This window comes from Salvelinus sp. IW2-2015, linkage group LG14 (genome assembly GCF_002910315.2).
Source record: "Salvelinus sp. IW2-2015 linkage group LG14, ASM291031v2, whole genome shotgun sequence".
Classification (NCBI taxonomy): Eukaryota; Metazoa; Chordata; class Actinopteri; order Salmoniformes; family Salmonidae; genus Salvelinus; species Salvelinus sp. IW2-2015.
Window position 1 is genome coordinate 18593536 of NC_036854.1, and position 18575 is coordinate 18612110.

The window sequence follows — 18575 nt, forward strand, 5'->3', positions numbered from 1 at the left end:
ACCTCACCCCGGAAACATGCCACACAGACCCTAACCTCGGGGCCCTGGAATGTGTGACTCAAATCACCCTACCACAACTGCGTGTGTGTGTGTGTGCGTGTGTGGAAAGAATGTATTGTTCACATATGTAAAGCGATTCAGAGAATGTTTGCTGTTGTTTTTTTATTTTATTATATGTTCAATTGAGAGACTAGGATGACACATTTCCACAGCCTGAAGTGAAGAGAGTACAAAATAAAAAGCACAGTTTTTACCCAATGCTGCAGCTGTAGAGCCATTATCATTGTGCGGAGTGGGAGAGGGTGGTGATAGAGAGATAGAGAGAGGGAATAAAAAAGACTGAAATATTTATGACTGTGGCATGCAACGCTAGGCTAGCAGACTCCGCATGCGCCTTTTCTGTGGGATTTTCCAACAGACTTATCACAAAGCCTACATCACCTGACAACCTACGCCCATCTCCTCCTCCTCCTCCACCATTTGTGAAACACAAAAGGAATCACAAAGCAAGAGCAGCAGCAGTGCATTTCAAACTGTCCTGTGTTTGTGGCAGGCAGGAAGACAGGCAGGCAAGTACACAGACAGGCAGTTACTGACTGTTACTAATTTCCATAGGCAACAGGGTTTTGCTTTGCATAAATAACGCTGTAGTCAGCCTGAGGGGCAGCAAATCATAAAATTGGTTCCTTTGGAGGCTAAGGCAGGCAGGCATCTCACGTTCAGGTAGCTCTTCTGTGGGGAAAACGGTAGGCTTGGTTTAACTTAAAACACACCACCACCAGCCATCACACCATTGTACTAACAACAGGCACTATATAGGTAATAGGGTGCCCTTTGGAACGGGCCGGTGCCATTTGGGAATAGGGTGCCCTATGGGTCCCGGTCAAAAGTGACTCCTGTGTCATTACAAGGAAAAGTGGTGTTAATGTTTAATGTTGCTCTTAGGGATGGAAGATTCAATTCAGCCAGCCGGCAACAGTGAGCTCTGACTCAAACCACTTTGTCTGCATTCCCATATAGCACCGTATTCCCTATCAAGTACAGTACTTTTGTCCAGGACCCATAGGGCTCTAGTCAAAAGTAGTACACTATATAGTGCAGGGGTATTAAACTCTTACCCTATGAGGTCCGGAGCCTGCTGGCTTTCTGTTCTAGCTGATAATTAATTGCACACATCTGGTTTCCCAGGTCTAAATCAGATTAGAGGGAAACAATGAAAACATGCAGTGGAATTTCCTTCGAGGTCCAGAGTTGAGTTTGAGTGATATAGGGGATATGGAGCCATTTGGGACGCAGTATCTGTATCTGCAAAAACATAACAAAGCCCCCATAAACGCTCTCCAGATGGCTCTGTTGTTCTGTCAACAGAAACAACAGAGCAATCGGGCACGTCTGTGTCTTCGTCCCAGTTATATCTCCTTTCTCCCAAAGGGTGCACTTGTTCATTTCCCTTAACTGATTTGAAAGGAAATGGCTGGTGTAAGAAATATGTTGGAAACTCTCTCGAGCCCGCCACCAATCCAATGCTTTCAGATTTGTGGGAAGTAGTGAATGAGTATCAGTGGAGGCTGCTGAGGGGAGAACGGCTCATAATAATGGCTGGAATGGACTCAATGGAATGGTATCAACAGCATGGTTTTCATCCATTACACTCTATTCCAGCCATTATTATGAGCCTTCCTCCCTTCAGCAGCCTCCACTGATGAGTATTCAGGGACAGATGACCGTATGTATAGACCTTGGCATGATTAACTGGAGTAATATAAGAAGAATTCTGATGTCTGAATATATGACTCAAGCTATACTTATACTTACAAATGGATTTACCAAACAATGAATCCATCTACACACCCTCTTCTTCTTTCTTGTTGTTTCCATGGTGCTAGCTCCAATCCTGTCACACCACACAGCACAATCAGCACCAACGCCACTCACACACATACACCAACTCATGACATAATCAAGTAAAGCAGGGCAATTATAGAGCAGAGGCCTCGGGTATGGAAAATCACAACAATTACTGTAATGGATGACTCAGGTGATAACTACAAGCTACAACAAACAGTACGCTCTCATTCTCCTGCAGTCAATGTTGCCCTCTATAGGGAGACATCAGACATTGGACTTGCAACCCACCTGAATGAGCAGGCTAAAATACTTTTCAGATATTAAATATCTGTAATTGTTTTATTCTCTGTAGTTCAGATATAGTAAAAAAAAAAACATGTATTTATTATTATTTTGAATGTATACCCCTTGGCAACACGTTTTTGCACATGTGCTTGTGATGCACAGTAAAATCATGTTGATTCCTGTCGGGTGGATTTATTGGTAACACACAGGAAGTTCCTATTCCACCACAATAAACCAACACGTGAGAGTTCACCAATGTGAAACAAACTAAAGTGTGTGAAAATGGACGAAGAACAAACGGTGGGTTGTACAAGCAACAAGTGTTAAAGTCTTTATGCTAATTTAAACTTTTATACCTGTCAGATTGATCTGAAAAACATTTTCTTGTTGTAACGTTAGTGCCTAACCTAGCAAAATGTGAATTTTTTAGCCACAAGCAAACACAGTTGGGATTGAAAATGTTTAAAGAGCGTGCAAAACAAAACGCTTTTTAAACGCAGATCTTTCTTATTCCCATGTATTAGCAGGTAAGGTCAAACATTTAAGAACCCCTTAATGGAAGATTTTACCATAGGCGTATAGCAGGTAGAAATATATTGACGGTAAGAACGGCTCATAATGGCTGAAACGGAGCAAATAGCATGTCATCAAACTCACGGAAACCATATGTTTGACGTATTTGATACCATTCCGCTCCAGCCATTACCATGAGTACGTCCTCCACAATTAAGGTGGTACCAACCTTCTGTGGTAAGAACTGTGTCAACGATTTATTTTTAATAACTAACCTAAGATAGACAACGGCCTGTCATTTTCTTCGAGTTTGTATTCGCAGACCGCAAACAACTGACGGGTGTTTACACCGCCACCTACTGTACTGGAATGTGAGGCTGGTCACGACCTGTCTATAGTGAACCCTGAATTTCTAACAATCCCACTGGGACGTGGAACCTCTTCATTCAGTATTCCCTGTAACATTTTGGTTGTAAAGTCCTGGAGATCTATTTGCCTCCTTCACAATGATATCTAGCTTCTTACATTTTTATTAGTTTGACTAGTGCAATTTATCGCTTGCGCTATAAACGCAACAAAGTCCACCTTTGTTGTTAGTGCGTTGGGATCCTTCCCCTGCATGGCATTCACTGCAGACTGGGACATCCTCTACCATCTCACCTCTACTTACTCTTTCAGCTGTTTTCACTGCCTCCACATAGACCTGCTAGATACAGTTGAAGTTGTAAGTTTACATACACCTTAGCCAAATACAGTTTTTCACAATTCCTGCCGTTTAATCCTAGTAAAAATTCCCTGTCTTAGGTCAGTTAGGATCACCACGTTATTTTAAGATTGTGAAATGTCAGAATAATAGTAGAGAATTATTTCAGCTTTTATTTATTTCATCACATTCCCAGTGGGTCAGAAGTTTACATACTCAATTAGTATTTGGTAGCATTGCCTTTAAATAGTTTAACTTGGGTCAAATGTTTCAGGTAGCCTTCCATAAGCTTCCCACGATAAATTGGGGGAATTTTGGCCCATTCCTCCTGACAGAGCTGGTGTAACGGAGTCAGGTTTGTAGGCCTCCTTGCTCACACACGCTTTTTCAGTTCTGCCCACACATTTTCTATAGGATTGAGGTCAGGGCTTTGATGGCCACTCCAATACCTTCACTTTGTTGTCCTTAAGCCATTTTTCCACAACTTTGGAAGTATGCTTGGGGTCATTGTCCATTTGAAAGACCCATTTGCGACCAAGCTTTAACTTCCATACTGATGTCTTGAGATGTTGCTTCAATATATCCACATCATTTTCCGTTCCTCATGATGCCATCTATTTTGTGAAGTGCACCAGTCCCTCCTGCAGCAAAGCACCCCCACAACATGATGCTGCCACCCCTGTGCTTCACGGTTGGGATGGTGTTCTTCGGCTTGCAAGCATCACCCTTTTTCCTCCAAACATAACGATGGTCATTATGGACAAACAGTTCTATTTTTGTTTAATCAGACCAGAGGACATTTCTCCAAATAGTAAAATTTTTGTCCCCATGTACAGTTGCAAACCGTAGTCTGGCTTTTTTATGGCGGTTTTGGAGCAATGGCTTCTTCCTTGCTGAGCGGCCTTTCAGGTTATGTCGATATTGGACTCGTTTTACTGTGGATATGATACTTTTTGTACCTGTTTCCTCCAGCATCTTCACAAGGTCCTTTGCTGTTCTAGGATTATTACTCACATTTCGCACCAAAGTACGTTCATCTCTAGGAGACAGAGCACGTCTCCTTCCTGAGCGGCATGACGGCTATATGGTCCCATGGTGTTTATGCTTGCGTAATATTGTTGTATAGATGAACGTGGTACCTTCAGGCGTTTGGAAATTGCTCCCAAGGATGAACCAGAACTTGTGGAGGTCTACAATATTTTTTCTGAAGTCTTGGCTGATTTCTTTTGATTTTCCCATGATGCCAAGCAAAGAGGCACTGAGTTTGAAATACATCCACAGTTAAAACCTCCAATTGACCCAAATGATGTCAATTAGTCTACCAGAAGCTTCTAAAGCCATGACATCATTTTCTGGAATTTCCCAAGCTGTTTTAAGGCACAGTCAACGTAGTGTATCTAAACTTCTGACCCATTGGAATTGTGATGCAGTGGATTATAAGTGAAATAATATGTCTGTAAACAATTGTTGGAAAAATTACTTGCGTCATGCACAAGGTAGAGGTCCTAACTGACTTGCCAAAACTATAGTTTGTTAAGAATACATTTGTGGAGTGTTTGAGAAAAAAGAGTTTTAATGACTCCAACCTAAGTAAGTGTATGTAAACTCTCCGACTTCAACTGTAGCCCTGATCCTAGCTACTGTGACCTCCTTCGTCCTTACAGGGCACTCCGGGAACATGATTCCCATCACAATTACAGCAATATGCTTTATCTGACACTTCAACTACAACACATTTATTGCTTTCGACAAACACTTGCCACGTGTCTAAACTTTTTACAATTGTAACACTGCAGCGGCTTCTGTACATAGGATCTCACCGCATACCACAGCCTGCCGTTTCCAATGGGAGCGAATTAATCATAACAGAACAAGGAAGGAGGTTGGCAGAGCCAAGCACGAGCTAGCGAGAGCCTATTGGCGCGTTCTAGCATGTATAGCGGCTTGCGAAAGTATTCACCCCCCTCTTGGCATTTTTCCTATTTTGTTGCCTTACAACCTGGAATTAAAAATATTTTTTGGGGGGGTTGTATCGTTTGTTTTACACAACATGCCTACCACTTTGAAGATGCAAAATATTTTTTGTGAAACAAACAAGATCAGAACTTGGGTGTGCATAACTATTCACCCCCCCCCCAAAGTCAATACTTTGTAGAGCCACCTTTTGCAGCAATTGCAGCTGCAAGTCTCTTGGGGTATGTCTCTACGCTTGGTCAATCTAGCCACTGGGATTTTGACCCATTCTTCAAGGCAAAACTGCACCAGCCATTTCCAGTAGGATGGGTTCCGCTTGTGTACAGCAGTCTTTAAGTAATCCTATATCTATCCTACACTGCCTTTCTAAGGTCTTCGAAAGCCAAGTTAACAAACAGATTACCGACCATTTCGAATCCCACCGTACCTTCTCCGCAATGCAATCTGGTTTCAGAGCTGTTCATGGGTGCACCTCAGCCACGCTCAAGGTCCTAAACGATATCATAACCGCCATCGATAAGAGACATTACTGTGCAGCCGTGTTCATCGACCTGGCCAAGGCTTTCGACTCTGTCAATCGCCACATTCTTATCGGCAGACTCAACAGCCTTGGTTTCTCAAATGATTGCCTCGCCTGGTTCACTAACTACTTCTCAGAGTTCAGTGTGTCAAATCGGAGGGCCTGTTGTCTGGACCTCTGCCAGTCTCTATGGGGTGCCACAGGGTTCAATTCTCGGGCCGACTCTCTTCTCTGTATACATCAATGATGTCGCTCTTGCTGCTGGTGATTCTCTGATCCACCTCTACACAGACTACACCATTTCTTTATACTTCTGGCCCTTCTTTGGACACTGTGTTAACTAACCTCCAGACGAGCTTCAATGCCATACAACTCTCCTTCCGTGGCCTCCAACTGCTCTTAAATGCAGGTAAAATGCATGCTCTTCAACCAATCGCTGCCCGCCCGTCCAGCATCACTACTCTGGACGGTTCTGACTTAGAATATGTGGACAACTACAAATACCTAGGTGTCTGGTTAGACTGTAAACTCTCCTTCCAGACTCGCATTAAACATCTCCAATCCAAAATTAAATCTAGTATCGGCTTCCTATTTTGCAACAAAGCATCCTTCACTCATGCTGCCAAACATACCCTCGTAAAACTGACCATCCTACTGATCCTCGACTTCGGTCGATGTCATTTACAAAATAGCCTCCAACACTCTACTCAGCAAATTGGATGCAGTCTATCACAGTGCCATCCGTTTTGTTACCAAAGCCCCATATACTACCCACCACTGCGACCTGTACGCTCTTGTTGGCTGGCCCTCGCATCGTACTCGTCGCCAAACCCACTGACTCCAGGTCATCTACAAGTCTTTGCTAGGTAAAGCCCCGCCTTCTCAGCTCTGGTCACCATAGCAGCACGCGCTCCAGCAGTTATATCTCACTGGTCACCCCCAAAGCCAATTCCTCCTTTGGCCGCCTTTCCTTCCAGTTCTCTGCTGCCAATGACTGGAACGAACTGCAAAAATCACTGAAGCTGGAGACGCATATCTCCCTCCACTAGCTATAAGCACCAGCTGACAGATCACTGCACCTGTACATAGCCCATCCAACTACCTCATACTGTATTTATCTTGCTCCTTTGCACCCCAGTATCTCTACTTGCACATTCATCTTCTGCACATATACCATTCCAGTGTTTAATTGCTATATTGTAATTACTTCGCCACCATGGCCTATTTATTGCCTTACCTCCCTTATCTTTCCTCATTTGCACACACTGTATATATACTTTTTCTACTGTATTATTGACTGTTTGTTTATTCCATGTGTAACTCTGTGTTGTTATGTGTGTCGAATTGCTTTGCTTTATTTTGGCCAGGTCGCAGTTGTAAATGAGTACTTGTTGTCAATTAGCCTACCTGGTTAAATAAAGGTAAAATAAAAAATACCAGATTCTCAATTGGATTGAGGTCTGGGCTTTGACTAGGCCATTCCAATACATTTAAATGTTTCCCCTTTAAACCACTTGAGTGTTGCATTAGCAGTATGCTTAGGGTCATTGTCCTGCTGGAAGGTGACCCGCAGTCCCATTCTCAAATCTCTGGAAGACTGAAACAGGTTTCCCTCAAGAATTTCCCTGTATTTAGCACCATCCACCATTCCTTCACTTCTGACCAGTTTCCCAGTCCCTGCTGAGGAAAAACATACTACAGCATGATGCTGCCACCACGCATCACTGTGGGGATGTTGTTCTCGGGGTGATGAGAGGTGTTGGGTTTGCGCCAGACATAGCGTTTTCCCTAATGGCCAAAAAGCCAAATTTTATTCTCATCTGACCAGAGTCCCTTCTTCCATATGTTTGGCGAGTCTCCCACGTGCCTTTTGGCTTATTTTTCTTTAAGCAATGGCTTTTTTTTCTGGCCACTCTTCTGTAAATCCCAGCTTTGTGGAGTGTACAGCTTAACGTGGTCCTATGGACAGATACTCCAATCGCCGCTGTGGAGCTTTGCAGCTCCTTCAGGGTTATCTTTGGTCTCTTTGTTGCCTCTCTGATTAATGACCTCCTAGCCTGGTCTGAGTTTTGGTGGGTGGCCCCCTCTTGGCAGGTTTGTTGTGGTGACATATTCTTTCCATTTTTTAATAATGGATTTAATGGTGCCCCGGGGGTGTTGAAAGTTTATGATTTTTTTTATAACCCAACCCTGTTCTGTGCTTCTCCACAACTTTGTCCCTGACCTGTTTGGAGAGCTCCTTGGTCTTGGTGGTGGCCCTTGCTTAGTGGTGTTGCAGAATCTGGGGCCTTTCAGAACTGAGATCATTTGACACTTAAATTGCACACAGGTGGACTTTATTTAATCAAATATGTGACTTCTGAAGGTAATTGGTTGCACCAGATCTTATTTAGGGGCTTCATAGCAAACTTTTCAGTTTAAAAATTTTGTAAACATTTTTATTTCTTTCACTTCACCAATTTGGACTATTTTGTGTATGTCCATTACATGAAATCCAAATAAACATCCATTTAAATTGCAGGTTGTAATTGCAACAGAATAGGAAAAACGCCAAGAGGGATGAATACTTTTGCAAGGCACTCTATTTGCATATTTCTTTTAGGGAACGCCTACTCTGAAGTGTGTGTGTGTGTGTAGTGGAATTACTAATTTCGCACTTGCACTCCTTCTAAACAACGGCACTTTTTACAACTTTGGCAAAGGGTTAAGTCTACAAAACTTTGATCACTCTGTTAGTAACAGATTCTAGTTTGGGAAACAGAACTGTATTGAGGTTAAATGTTTCATCGATGAGAGAATTTGTAGAATGTCGGCCAGAATCCATCTCGCTGCATTTTCTTCCACTGCCAGCCACTGGGCTTTCTCTCACCGCCTACTTTTGAAATATTGGTCTCATTGTTCTGTGACTATGCTCTTTCCATACTGCAGCATCCCCGATTACAGTTCCTAGTCACCTGTGTGCCTATAGGCATGTAACAGTGACCCATGACCAAACATATAGTTCCCTCTAGAGTACAAATGAAGTGGAATATACAAAGACGGGCAAAGTATATAGACAACACAACAACCACACAAGTAGTTCAAAATGGGTCCTACAGTCGAGTTATAGCGTGGCCCTCAGTTTCAATTGTTGCCGCAGCTAGCTACATGCTCTCATATGTTGTTATGGACCTGATGTCTCTGTGGGTATGTAATACTATGCATAATGCGCCATTATAAAAATTGGATTTGATTATAGGGGGGCTACAGCGATATCTGTGGCCAGTGTGGAGAGGTGGACTGGGGGGTGTCGGATGAGGGTCGGTTCTACTGCAGGTCCTGTCATAATGTCATCGAGGTAAGCACTCGCCTTTCACTCCTATTCAAGATGGCTTCATGTTGAAGTAGTCATGGGCTACATCCCATATGGCACCGTATTCCCTATTTGGTGCACTACTTTGGGACCGTAGCCCTATGGGCCCTGGTCAAGGCAGTGTACTAGTTAATAGGGTGCCATTTGGGAGGCGCACGTGGACAACCATTTATTTATATATTTTTTTTTTAATCCGCAAATTCTCTACACAGAGAACAAAAGAAGTTGTTGATTCAAACACTCTTATGATTGGTACCAGCAGAGTGTCCTCCATCTCCAAGGGAACCAGAAGGAAAAAACTAGGTTGGTCTCCACTCTCCTGTGTCAATGATTTCTACAAGCAAATTATTTTGATTAGTTTTTTTGTTGTTGTTTGTTCTGTATGTGCCTGACTTATTTGTGACTGTGTTTCAGAGCAAGGGCGAGAGTGGATGGTGTGTGAGGGCTTTCAGTTCATCCTAAAGCACCAGGCTGAGGCTCTCCTGGCCATGGGAGTCTGCCCACAGTTCAAGGTCTGTCAGAGGGAGCACAGGAGGGCGGTTTCCCGGACACAGATTACGCCTAGTAGTCCTGGACTGAAACGCATGCGCTATAGAGAATCTCTATTGAAATGTTTCATCTGTCTCCGAGAAACCGGGAAGTAAAACCAAATACTGCTATTTTACGTCAATGTAGACACTCGACAAGTTCTGTAGGTGTCTTGTATGGTCTGTGTTTTGTAGGATGACGTGCTGTGTCAGTTTTGGAGAATGTACCTACAGAAGAGCCGACAGGCCTACACCAAGAATCCTGTGCATGATGGGAAATTTAGACTGGTCAGTATTCTCATCACTGCAAGCAAAATGGCACTTTCTGATGAAGTGGCACACTTTCCCTGTCTGTCGCCCCCTTGTGGCGGACGGTCGACGAGACGTTCACTCAATGTGTGCTTTGAGATTGAATACGTTTAGTTGCACGTTTGCAGCGCTCAGATGATAACAGTACACCTACACACACCTCACCCTCCTTTGGTTGCTGTGTCATTTATTTTGCGTGTCTGTCTCTGTCTCCCCTTCTTATTTCCACTCTTTTTTAAATTCTTGTTGCCCTCCCTAGCGTTCTCAGGGCTCTGGGGAGTCAGACAGTGCACCGGAGTCGTCAGTGATGAGTGACTCTATGATGTCTGTCTCTGAGACAGACGGGGATGGAGATTGGACCAGTGGAGGAGGCTCTGTCTCAGGTACAGTAAACAACACAAGTATGCTGAACAGCCAATGTACCTATGCACACTGGCCACACGCAATCATTACATATGAGTGTACATGCATCTGTGTGTGTGTTTTCCAATATGTGTGCGTGCTCCCCAGGTCACACCAGTGACGGAGCCTCCTCGGTGTGTTCCGGTTCTATTGACGCCGTCTCGTACCTGACCCCGCGCCAGAGGAGGAGCCAGGGGTTGATGAGCATGCCCAAGACCCTGGCACTGTGCCACCTGGCCCTGCTGTGGGCCAGAGAGGCCATCACACTGGCAGACCTGCTCAGGTCAGGGCCAAGGGGAGATGGCGGAAACATGGGTGGAAGAGAAGATGAACAAAGTTGTATTGAATTTAATATATACACATTTTACCATTTTGATTTCATTAAGACAAACTGGGATTAAATGTAGGTTAAAGGTCAAAAAAAAAAAAACAGGAAGTAAATGTTCACGTTAAGTCTCAAGCTTTGCGTCCCTGCCTATTCAGCGTCTCTCTCTGTGCTGGGCAGGTTTGTGAATGGGGGCCACATCCCCTATGTGAACGCCTACGAGGACTTCCCAGAGGAGATGAGGCTCTACGGCCGAGACTCACTCATCTTCAGAGTGGAGGTGAGCGCTCACATTTAGTTGTTGATTTATTGGGGGAAAGAGGCGCCGAGTACAACCTAGGCGAGAACACGTTAAAGCAATTCCACTTTTGTCCAACGTGGTCCCTGACGGAATAAAAAACAAAATAAAAGAACTGTAATCGCTCTGCATCACAGCATAGAACAAATAAATAACGCAAAAATAAAAGATACAGGGAAATAAAAGTACAGTCAACCTATCGTGATTCCGTCATTTGTCCTCCTGGAATCTAAATACATGAATAAATCTACACCGTTATCAGTTGTAACGTTAACGTTACAACTCTGGCCTCTGGGCCACACCTCTGCCTTTCCATTTCTGATGTAGCCGAGGCATAAAGGCCTTTCAGTCATTCAGCTACTCAACAAAAATGAGCTTTGACCTGTCCCTTTTTTGTTTTTAACACCCCTGGACTGAGACCGTTTTAAAAGGCATTCCACAACAACATTCCAGTGTAGAAGAATGAGTACATTGCCGTACTATTTCCTGTTGGCACACTGACACTCGTGTTGTGGCCGTGTTGAGTATGAAACACAGCTGTGTGTAAGCCTAAGTAGTCATGAGCAGTACTACTAATGGTATTATATATGTGGTTATATATATATATATATATATATATATATATAAGCTTCGTCTAGGCAACAGATCCACTGCTTGGAATTTGTGTGGTTCCAACATGTGTTCTGGGGGGGGGGCATTAAACTGATGGCGACCGTTGTGGTTGTGCAAAACCACAATCTTGTTCTGTGGTCTTGTCGTCAGACCACTGTACCACGCTACTCCCATTGAAACATGTATGAAGACATCCGAATGTTGGCTCAGGTGCAACAGAAACTGCTGCTTGTCCTCACACGCCAATACACCTGTTGCCCCGCTCTGCATTTGCATAGATTGTCTTGAATTCTTCTCCTGATCCTCCAAAGGAATTCCTTGCATAGAAGACGAGATTAAATCATCTGTGTGTGTGTGTGTTCCCTAGTCTATCCCCTCTTACAGCCACCTGCACAAGGAGGCCCAGACTCTGGCTGTGTTCCTGGAGCTACCCCTCTTCCCCCCCATCACCCTGGACTGCCTGCTGCACCCCTCCCTGCTCACTCTCCGCTACCTCACCGAAGTCAACCTGCCCGGTGGGTCTGCCAAGACAACTACACACTCTTAACTCTTTTGTTGTCCGTTGGTTCATTTGTGTCAGTCACTTTAAAGAGGAGACACCAGTAGTTTTTTTTTTTTGTAGTTGTTTATACCTGTGTTCCCCTTTTTACATTCAATTATTTGTTTATTTTACTTTACAAAGTGTAACTCCAGTCTCAACACAAGTTATTCCAATCAACCAGTACTTATTTTCTTTTTCAGATGAGCTGCATGACTGGGTGTGCAGGATCATGGAGAAGGCTGGTATGGAGTCGTCCGTGACCTTTGAACCCATGAGGTCCAGATCCCCTCTCCCACACTACGATGTCCAGGCTGCTGCCCTGATCATCATCGCCATGAAGCTGCTCTTCAAACTAGACGACCACACTGAGTGGTAGCTATGCCGTCTGTTAACTAGAGGGAGAGAAATGTATTTAAGGGCTTATTCTCACCAAATAGTCATAGGTACAATTTCAATTTACATGTACAAACACTTTACAATTCACATTAGCGACGGGAATGTTGACGAGACGACAAGGGGTCGGTTGACGTTCTTGCTTCCCAGCTCAAAAGTACCGTAAATGTCACAGAAACCACTAGCCAGGACTCAACCATTGATATACTGTAGGAATGTTGAGCTCAGTGAAACAATTCTGTTTACACTGCTGTGCTCGGAGGGCGGCAACTGTCGGGTGCGACCTCCAGAGGAAGCACCCGAGACGGGAGAATTTCACAAGTTCACACAACAGTATTGTCTCTTGAGAACCTCTAGAAAATGTACCTTTGCTATTGTCAATGTAAAAATTGTCTCGCTCCACCATATAACATTAATTGACAGTACATAATACAGGTTTTTAAAACTACATTGTGGACCACTCGGGTAGTGTTGAGACACTACGTAATCATAGTAGGCACTACATAGTCTGTTAGCCATGTCAACATTTTACCACAGTCTAGAAACCACAATGTTCTTTAGGAAGCTCAATGTAGACTGGAACATCAGGTCTGCATGCCCCTGGTCATGTAAACAGTTGCACAGAAATGTCATAAAGGGTTTAGATCACTATGCCTATGCAAGATGTTGCACTTTTGGTGATTGTTTTACTACTGCTCATATCTAACGCAGTTCTCCTGTTTTGTGTTTTTAGGGATTTATCCAGTGACGCAAGTGACCAGAACAAGGAAAACCCAGGTAAACCTCACTCACTTTGGTGCGATAAGTTAATAACCAGCCCTTCCTGATGGCTGATATGGATGTGGAATGTTTTATTTTGCGTCATTGAGAAGGCATCGATCTGAATAATCTCTCAGGAGTCTTGTGTGAAGTTTGCCCAAGGCTATAAGGAGTTGCATAGTACATACAGAGGAATAAATTAAACAGTTATTTACATGTGTTTAGACAGTTATTTACATATGTGTCTGAAGGGGTTTGAGCTAATGGAAGGCCTTTAAAAGGCAGTAAATGCCGTTTCTTCGATTCTTATGTTCTGTTAAACATTTCACATGATCTTATCTTTTTCAGCACGGATAATCATAGTTTGTATTGTCCTACACATTGTAATTAAACGTTTTTCGTAAAGAGCGGCCATTGAGGTGTGGTCTTGTCTTTGGAACGGGGGAATGTTGCATGTACTGTTTGTCTGCATTCCTTTGATTTCTGACTGCCTTTTTTTTCATTCACTTCCATTTGACAGCTGATAAGTGAGAGTGGGTTTGTGAGAGTAGATTACATGGCTGGGCTGAAATATTTATTTTCCCCTTGCTATTTTCTGTTGTAATTAAAAGGCAGATGGAAAATTCGGACTTCTCTTAAGAAGTAGAGCCGATCTTTATGAGACTTTAATGAAGTCCATGAGTTCCTAGTGGTAGCCTGTTTTTTTGCGACTAGTTAGGAAATGGCCCCTTATTTTGGCAAGTCTCCTCGGTTGGACATTCCAAAAGCCAAGTGTCCTAAATTCTGTCTGGCACTCATCCCTCTCTTTATGTGCGACAGATGGGAACAGCTTTAACCTGAGGAGGTGGTACAAGGCAATGCAGACTGCCCTGACCACAGCTGCACGGAGACAGCAGGACAACATAGCCAGGTGAGACGCCTCACTTTTAACTGGCGCTCTCTTTAAAGTTGGCTGTGCAGATACTGTGGTCTAGTGGTAACACATCCGGCTCAATCACATCTACTGCTCCCCACCGGAAACTAGGGTTAAATTCCTGTGTCCACCCTTGTTACTGTGTCTCCCCCTTCATCTATCTCCTCCATTTCACAAATGTCAGTATAAAGAATAATAGAATAAATGTATTTACCCACTTCATTTATTTCCACAGAAAGCATTGGAAGCCCCAGAAACCTCTATACACCTCGAAGAAAGACAAGTCGGTCATTCTCAAAAGGAGACGTAGGTGTCACTCATATCAGTCTGTTCAGATAAAGAGAAAAAACGGAGCTGGCTCATGTCCACTATTTTAGTGTATGGCAAATGGGCTGTAAAAAGAGCTGGCACAAACATGCTGTCACTCATTGGCCTATACAGTACCAGTCAAAGTTTGGACACGCGTACTCATTCAAGGGTTTTTCTTAATTTTTATAGTTTTCTACATTGTGGAATAATAGTGAAGACATCAAAATAACACATGGAATCGTGTAGTAACCAAAAAAGTGTTAGACAAATCAAAATAGATTTGAGATTCTTCAAAGTAGCCACCCTTTGCCTTGATGACTGCTTTGTACACTCTTGGCATTCTCTCAACCAGCTTCATGAGGTAGTCACCTGGAATGCATTTCAATTAACAGGTGTGCCTTGTTAATTTTTGGAATTTCTTTCCTTTTTAATGCGTTTGAGGCAATCAGTTGTGTTGTGACACGGTAGAGGTGGAAAACAGAAGATGGCCCTATTTGGTAAAAGACCAAGTCCATATTACGGCAAGAACAGCTCAAATAAGCAGGGAGAAAAGACAGTCCGTCATTACTTTAAGACATGAAGGTCAGTACATCTGGAACATTTCAAAAACGTTTTAATATTTTTTTTGAAGTGCAGTCGCAAAAAACATCAAGCACTATGATGAAACTGGCTCTGAGGACTGCCACAGGAAAGGAAGACCCAGAGTTACCTCTGCTGCAGAGGATAAGTTCATTTGAGTTACCAGCCTCAGAAATTGCAGCCCAAATAAATGCTTCACAGAGCTCAAGTAATAGACACATCTCAACATCAACTGTTCAGAGGAGACTGTGTGAATCAAGCCTTCATGGCGAATTGCTGCAAAGAAACCACTACTAAAGGACACCAATAAGAAGAAGAGACTTGTTTGGGCCAAGAAACACAAGCAATGGACATTAGACCGGTGGAAATCTGATGAGTCCAAATTTGAGATTTTTGGTTCCAACCGCCGTGTCTTTGTGAGACAGAGTTTAACAGGACAATGACCCAGCACACCTCCAAGCTGTGTAAGGGCTATTTGACCAAGAAGGAGAGTGATGGAGTGCTGCATCAGATGACCTGGCCTCCACAATCACCTGACCTCAACCCAATTGATGGTTTGGGATAAGTTGTACCGCAGAGTGAAGGAAAAGGAGCCAACAAGTTTTCAGCATATGTGGGAACTCCATGTATTCCAGGTGAAGCTGGTTGAGAGAATGCCAAGAGTTTGCAAAGCTGTCATCAAGGCAAAGGGTGGCTACTTTGAAGAATCTCAAATATATTTTGATACTATTTTTTGCTTACTACATGATTTCATATGTGTTATTTCATAGTTTTGACATCTTCACTATTATTCTACAATGTAGATAATAGTGAAGATAAATAAAATAAAAACTTGAATGAGGTGTGTCCAAACTTGACTGGTACTCTGTGTCATTCTGCTATTGCTAATCTCCCTTTTCTCCACCCTAATCTCACTACTCCCCTTCTCTTTCCCTCACCAACTAACCACACCCTTTTCCCTCACCATTTCCTGCACCCTCACTTTTCCCCCTCCTTCTCCAGGTATTGCAGAGCAGCTCCAGTTGAGTTTCCAGAAACTGTCTGGTTCCCCTGTGGCCCCACCATCCTCCCCTCCCTCCAGCTTCTGTTTCCGCTGGGGTGAGGGGGAGGAGGTCTGGGACGGGCCCAGCCTGCACCACCAGACCCTGGACAGCAGTGTCCGGCAGAGCGGGGCAAGCCTCCAGCCCTCCAACCCAGAATACTGGCACCCAGCCCTGAGGGCCTGCAAGCCCAGGTAAGGCCCAGTACCCGGTTGCAGCAGCATACCACCCTGGATCCCGCTGCTGGCTTGCCACTGAAGCTAAGCCGGGTTGGTCCTGGTCAGTCCCTGGATGGGAGACCAGATGCTGCTGGAAGTGGTGTTGGAGGGCCAGTAGGAGGCACTCTTTCCTCTGGTCAAAAAGATTCCAATGCCCAAGGGCAGTGATTGGTAACATTGCCCTTTGCAGGGTGTTGTCTTTCGGATGGGATGTTAAACGGTTGTCCTGACTCTGTGGTCACTAAAGAGCAGGAGTGTTTACCCTGGTGTCCTGGCAAATTCCCAATCTGGCCCTTATACCATCCTGGCCACCTAATCCTCAGCTTCCAATTGGCTCATTCATCCGCCTCCTCTCCCATGTAACTATTCCTGAGGTTGTTGCTGTAAATGAGAATGTGTTCTCAGTCAACATGCCTGCAACAAAAAAAACAACAGCCTTAAAGGTAGAGTCAGTGATGCACAAAGTAAACCGCAGAGTCAGCGTAGACCTCTGCAACAAGCATAAGACTTAACTTCTCTGTTGATCCCACAACTATCAGCTTGCAGGAGCGGGAAGTGTACCCGTCTTGCATCTGAGTCTAAGTTAATATTTCCCTTGTTGGGGTTACCCTGAATCACCTCACTTAAACATCCTAACTGATGTCTTTTTTAAATATTTTTAACTATGATAGCCCTCACATAAACATTCAGTGCACAGTTCCCAGACTGCTGAGAGCTTGCGGTGGTTGTATATGCTGGGTGGAGGAGAGGGGGAAAGCAGGCCTGTGTTCTCTCTCTTTCTCTCTTTTTCTTTCTTTCTCTCTTTTTCTTTCTTTCTCTCTCTTTTTCTTTCTTTCTCTCTCTTTTTCTTTCTTTCTTTCTTTCTCTCTTTTTCTTTCTTTCTTTCTCTTTCTCTTTTTCTTTCTTTTCTCTTTCTTATATTTATATATATATATGGGGGCCTGTTTTCACTGTCGGCACTGATCAACTCTACCAAGCGACTCTTTCCTTTCCACCTTCCTCAGTTTGTTGAGGCTGAATCCTACAGTGATTGGGAACTACACCTGGGGTCTATGCTTTTAGCTGTGGAGACCGACTCCCTTCGAACCTGTCCCACAAGGGTTCCACTCTCCTTGGGCGTATCTAAAACGTCCCTTTTTTAAAACCTAGTTTCAGCTAGAGACAGCACTGGCTATGGGTTTTCCCGGCATGCATTCAGAATTTTTGCAGACAATGTAGAGATGTGACTTGTGAATATACATATAGAAACAAAAAGGCCATGACGGGCGCTCTGTTTTAAATATGGGTGAGAGGACCAGGATGTCTGTCATATGCTGTTTACACTAGTTATTAGCCGTGGTTAATAGTCGCATGCACAGGGACGTGAGACATACTCCCATTTGCAAATCTGCCAACTTTTTGGTTCTACTTGCAGAATTTCCATTGCTCCAGAAAAGTTAAATTCAACTGTTTCAGATTGGCCTTTACTGCACACCTCAAAGGGATTGCACTGCACCAGGCACACACAGAGCCAGGGTCATGTACCTTCTTTTAAAACAACGCCATTGAGTTTTATCTGTCATGTTTTATTCCCCCCCCCTCAGGTTTTGTAAGAGCCACTATGCGGAGGTAGAGGCCACTCTGCCCAGGATGTACGTGTGGCTGTTGGACCTCTTCTCCTTCCTCCTGGGGGTTAAACCTGGCTGTGTATATGAGGAGGTACTGAAGGTGGAGAGGCGCTTCCTCAGGAGCAGCAAGTCCCAGCCCAGGGCAAGAGCTACGCCCAGAGAGACACAGCCCAAAAAACTACCCAAACGCAAACAAACCAGAAAAACTTGTTCTAGGTGACTAAAGAGAGAGCGACTTCATCGGGAACAACTACTGTCAATTATTTATGTGCTTCTTGTATCAATGCAAATTGATTGTGCCTTTTTTTTGTACAAATTGCCTCATTGTATTGCCATGGATGAATGGCAATGCTCCTATGATTACAATGCAATATGAAGTTCATGAAAATGTACTTTTTAAAATTATATTAAACTGTTCTGTTATTACAATGTTATAAGTAGCTCTGTTCATTTTGGAATGGCTGACATTTTAGGCTAAGTACAGGCTGTGAGAGAGCACTGTTATTATTCCAAATGTGCTTGTTACTTAAGTTTTTAATGTGATGGGC

The 18575-nt window shown here is 43.7% G+C and overlaps 1 protein-coding gene and 1 long non-coding RNA gene across 2 annotated transcripts; one reads left to right on the forward strand and one right to left on the reverse strand.

The window, feature by feature from the left end:
- Positions 1-156: 156 nt before the first annotated feature.
- LOC111972588 (uncharacterized) lies at positions 157-2987 on the reverse strand. Its single transcript, XR_002878485.2, has 4 exons — positions 2876-2987; positions 1816-1894; positions 1119-1190; positions 157-732 (listed from the first exon to the last, which is right to left on the reverse strand). It is a non-coding gene; the product is annotated as an uncharacterized lncRNA (long non-coding RNA).
- On the forward strand, positions 2329-18461 carry taf1b (TATA box binding protein (Tbp)-associated factor, RNA polymerase I, B). The gene is made up of 15 exons (XM_023999597.2): positions 2329-2433; positions 9082-9180; positions 9408-9498; positions 9610-9707; positions 9918-10010; positions 10291-10414; positions 10542-10716; positions 10939-11038; positions 12036-12183; positions 12410-12581; positions 13336-13379; positions 14181-14271; positions 14510-14580; positions 16165-16396; positions 18004-18461. Exons 1-15 carry the CDS (start codon positions 2416-2418, stop codon positions 18245-18247), a joined length of 1800 nt encoding a protein of 599 aa, XP_023855365.1. The 5' UTR covers positions 2329-2415; the 3' UTR covers positions 18248-18461.
- The last annotated feature ends 114 nt before the right edge of the window (positions 18462-18575 follow it).

Excerpts from the sequence above, each read along its gene's own strand:
- taf1b (XM_023999597.2), top strand. Across the intron at positions 13,380-14,180 it reads CCAGAACAAGGAAAACCCAG|ATGGGAACAGCTTTAACCTG; the intron begins GTAAACCTCACT and ends TATGTGCGACAG. Across the intron at positions 16,397-18,003 it reads CTGAGGGCCTGCAAGCCCAG|GTTTTGTAAGAGCCACTATG; the intron begins GTAAGGCCCAGT and ends CCCCCCCCTCAG.